The sequence below is a fragment of the Gekko japonicus genome, unplaced genomic scaffold, assembly GCF_001447785.1.
Source record: "Gekko japonicus isolate JY-2015 unplaced genomic scaffold, Gekko_japonicus_V1.1 scaffold106, whole genome shotgun sequence".
NCBI lineage: Eukaryota > Metazoa > Chordata > Lepidosauria > Squamata > Gekkonidae > Gekko > Gekko japonicus.
The window spans coordinates 1,383,326-1,387,984 of record NW_015170890.1 but is presented as its reverse complement, the minus strand read 5'-3'; the positions used below and the strand labels follow the sequence as shown (position 1 = coordinate 1,387,984).

Below are 4,659 nucleotides of genomic sequence, written 5' to 3'. Positions count from 1 at the left end.
ACTCACTGAAAATGTCGAGACAGTGTGTGACTGCAATAAAGAAGGCCAATGCTATGCTGGGGATAACAGATCAGCCAATATCATAATGCCCCTATATAAATCAATGGTGCGACCTCATTTGGAATATTGTGTGCAGTTCTGGTCACCACACCTTAAAAAGGATATTATAGCTTTGGAAAAAGTGCAGAAAAGGGCAACTCGAATGATAAAAGGGTTGGAACACTTTCCCTATGAGGAAAGGTTAAAACGTTTAGGGCTCTTTAGCTTGGAGAAACGACGACTGAGGGGTGACATGATTGAGGTTTATAAGATTATGCATGGGAAAGAGCAGGTAGAGAAAGAGGTACTTTTCTCCCTTTCTCACAATACAAAAACTCATGGGCACTCCATGAAATTGCTGAGCGGTCAGGTTAGAACGGATAAAAGGAAGTACTTCTTCACCCAAAGAGTGATTAACACATGGAATTCACTGCCACAGGAAGTGGTGGCGGCTACAAGCATGGACGGCTTCAAGAGGGAATTAGATAAGCATATGGAGCAGAGGTCCATCAGTGGCTATTAGCCACAAGGTATAGATAGGGACTCTGGGGCAAGTGATGCTCTGTCATCTTGGTGCTTGGGGGGGGTCAACAGTGGGAGGGCTTCTAATGTCCTGGCCCCACTGGTGGACCTCCTGATGGCACTGGTATTTCTGGCCACTGTGTGATACAGAGTGTTGGACTGGATGGGCCTTTGGCCTGATCCAACATTGGCGTCTGTTCTTATGTTCTTACCCCCGCCCCTGCCCCAAAAATATACTGCAGCAACAGGGGGCTGCCAAAAGGAAAGGAATCCAGTGGAAGCTCTTGCACCAGCAGGTAATGCAGCAGATCCAACTCATTTTAAAAATATCTATACCCCTTCATTCTTTTTTTCAAGAACAAGATGGTTCACAAAAAATACCTCAAACTTACAGTTCTTAACTCGGTTACATAAACTCAATTCCACAGAGTGTAATTTACTATTTTCTTTATAAATAAGAGCTGTAACTCTGTTAATAAAAAAAAACTAATAATCCTTTTGTGTGCTTTTTAGTCAAACTGCAAAAAGTTGATCAAAAGATCAGTTGATTACCATATACATATAAAAGGATTATTTTGAAGAGCTACAGCCGAATGGTATTCATAATTTATATATTCCTATTAACCCCTACAAGAGTTCACATAGATACCAAACTTCATGGCAGAATGACAGGAAAAGCAGTGGTTGAGTTGCAATTCAGAAAGATGCTGTTGCTACCATGTTCAAAGACAAAGATTTCAAAACAGATACACAGAACTCTGCAAATGGTTTAATGAAAAACTTGAACTGTAGCAACACTGCTTATGGAAATGTACAAAAATTCCCAGTAGATAATGTAAACTTCACAGGAATGTGTTAAAAGGCTTTGTAATAATGAAACTTAGCTAACTTGACAAGAACAACAAGTACAATTCTTGTGTACGAAATGACTACCTGATGAAGCAAACTGTGATAATCTGTGGTATAAACCAACCTGAGACAAATGGTATCGTAGCAAGATTTAATGGAATGTTGAGGAGGATGCTTAAAACTTATGTGGCTGAGCATCCAAACAACTGGGGCGTGACTTTTCAATGTTTATTATTTGCAAGCAGATAACTGCTACAACGGCATTAGGTTCAGTCCCTTCGAGTTGTGGCCTGGGAGACACGTTCAAGGATAATAAGTAACCCATTCCAGCTCACACTGCAATGATCCTCTATATGATATCATCATCACCACATAGGGGATGATCAACGACTTTATTAAAAAGAGGTATGTGGGGGGGGGTCACTGAAACCTACCAATGAGGGGCCATGACTTGAAACAAAAACATGGAAATTAAAACCATTTTGGCTGAATTAAATACATTAACCACAAAATCACAGTGCTGCTTGATGACTGGATGTCCTGCACAGACACAACAGCCAATCAGAGCAGGGCTCTGAATCAGCCAACAGAAGCTGAGCTACTGAAAGCTGAAGATTTGCCTCAGATCTTTGGTTAAGTTTCCCTCCCAGTAGGGTTTTGCTAGCCCTGGTGTGTAACTTAGTTCCAGCAGAGTGTTAAATGTGCTATAAAACTGCCAGACAAGAGTGTTTTCCTAAGATGCATACTATATAAATCTTAACATCCCACAATTCCTGGTTCAGTGTTAATATTTGCCTCAGCTGTACTATGTTTTCATTGAAATAAACTTTATTCTCATGCCTGTCACTTATCTCATTCCTTCAGTTATCGATCCTGGCTTGATTGGTTTTACACTCCCCTGTCCCCTCAAGCCCAGTTTTCTCTCTTAATTTCTGACACAGTGGGTTAAGTGGGAAACTATATTGCGATGGGAAGAAAAATTCCTGAGGGGTGATAGCTAGCTCCCAGGAAATTCAACACAGGGGCCCCATGGAATACTTCCAATAGAATTTGCACTGTTAGCACATGGATACATATAGAAAGGGAAAGAAAGGCCAGCTATTCATACAACAGCTAAATACACACTTAAAACTTGTAAAATGAACAAATCTCACCAACCTGCATTTCTCCAAATCTGTAATATGACATTTTATACATCAGACAGTTTAACAAGGTTGGAGAACCTGCTTTGTCAACCCGAAATTCTCCTTGAGGAGTAAAGTAGTCGCTTTCCTTAAAGGGAAAAAGAACCCACAAAACCAAATTAGTTTTTATCTATCAGGCCCTCAAATGACCCCCTGCCAGTTAAGCAGGGTAGCAAAACGAGACCATACACAGAGAAGTCACCTGTACATACTTAAGGACCAGTGTTCCCTCTAAGCTGAGTTAGTGTGAGCCAGCTCACAGTTTTTTAGCTTCTGGCTCACACATTTTTTGTCTTAGCTCAGTAAGGATGGGTCCAGAGCAAACTAATTTATGCAGTAGCCAAATCGCTCACTCACAACTTTAATGTCAGTAGCTCACAAAGTAGAATTTTTGCTCACAAGACTCCACAGCTTAGAGGGAGCATTTTTAGGGACACCAAATTCTTTAAGGACACAGTGGCAGTGTTACTTCTGTAAGAGCTTCTATGACAGATTGTAGAGATTCAAGTGTATAGCTCAATTTTGTGTTAATAAAGTACATGTCTGATCATCGTTCTTGGATTTTTTTCTAGATTTCTTGCCTTCACTGGCTACAACTCAGGGCTATAATCTGTTCCAATTTCATCTTCACAATTACCTTACCAGACATATTATGCTGTATCAAAATATTTACCAGTGGCCCTTAGTCACTGAATATTAAGATGACATCATATACCTAATGCTAAACATGGTCCACCTGTGAGGATAAAAAAAATCTGCAAAGGAGGGCACCAAGCACCAGGAAAGCTGTCGGTCTTCCGAAAGATCAAAAGTGTGGGGGGTGGGGGCACTGCAAAAACAGCTGAAGCAATTACTAAGCTTGGGAAGACATGACTACTTAAAAAACTTGGGGTAATTTGTCATGAAGTATGGCAGAATTAGAGGCAAGGTTTTATTAGATGGTACCCAAGCAACAGATGTGTTGCATCTGTCCAGGGGTGGGTTTCTCATGCTTTTTAAAAATAGTTCTACTTACTCTGATGTCTTTAGGATGTTCACCTTCAGCTATTCTCACCATCCACAAGAACTTGTTGATATCATCACCAGAGTAGCCAATTACACCTCCAAAAATTATTAATACATAATCCACATCCAGACTTCTCATGATCTCATAAGCTGCGGTCTCATTTGAAGACATAGCTTTTCCTACCTGCAATAAAGTTTGTTATTTAAACTTAATTTTTTGGTCAACAACTTAAAAAGTACATTTTCAATAACTTTCTGTTTCACATTTAAATCATAACGCTGCCATATACAACCTATCCTATTGTAACAGGTCATTTATTTCACGCTAAATAAGCGTATCATCTAGACATTTGGGACCCATCTGAAATTTCTGTTCCTAGCCTTTTGAAATGCGAAATAGTCACTTTCCGAATGTGGCAGAACAGAAACTAATGAGAAGCTTCCATATATTGGGTGTGTTCTAGCATTTGAAATTCCTGTCCACATGGTTTTTTTCCCTGTTGGTGGCTATCAGGAAAGATCATGAAGATTAGCAACTGGCAGCCTTCCCCTCAACTCATCTGACATCTTAAGTGTGTGGGAACAAGTGGCTATGATCACTAGCAGTGGGAACCCTGCTGGTCACTTTCTAATCCTTGGTTTATTCTAAGTCGCACTCCAGTTAAATTAGCTGTTAATCAGGACTTGTCTACCTGGCTTCCCTGATTTGAGTTCTTGGCAAATCTACAACTGAAAACTGAAGGGCACCTTTGAAATATAAAATATTCTAGAACTTAAAATTACTGCATATAATTACTCTGAAAGAATTTTATATTAAAAATTACTTTGGAAAGTCACACTGATGTTAAAAGTGCCTTTAAATATATGTGTGTGCGCAAAGAACTTTTCATCTGGCTATATATTGCTGTATAATCTATACTGGCATTTCACGTTATGCTTATTAAAATATTAAGTTGTAAATGTTTATAAATACAAAGTACTATGTTAAATGTCTCAGTACGTAGAATTATTATTACATACCAAGGCTATGTGGCTGTTATTCCAAGTGTTATTGTCAACT

The 4,659-nt window shown here is 39.3% G+C and overlaps 1 protein-coding gene across 1 annotated transcript in view; it reads right to left on the bottom strand.

The window, feature by feature from the left end:
- The window catches only part of STT3B (STT3B, subunit of the oligosaccharyltransferase complex (catalytic)), a 52,415-nt gene that overhangs the window by 6,812 nt on the left and 40,944 nt on the right, over window positions 1–4,659 (bottom strand). Inside the window, exons 13-15 of the mRNA XM_015418394.1 lie at window positions 4,620–4,657; window positions 3,610–3,783; window positions 2,569–2,682 (exon numbers count right to left, since the gene is read on the bottom strand). Coding sequence (XP_015273880.1) covers window positions 2,569–2,682; window positions 3,610–3,783; window positions 4,620–4,657 — 326 coding nt within the window. The remainder of the gene's footprint in view (window positions 1–2,568; window positions 2,683–3,609; window positions 3,784–4,619; window positions 4,658–4,659) is intronic.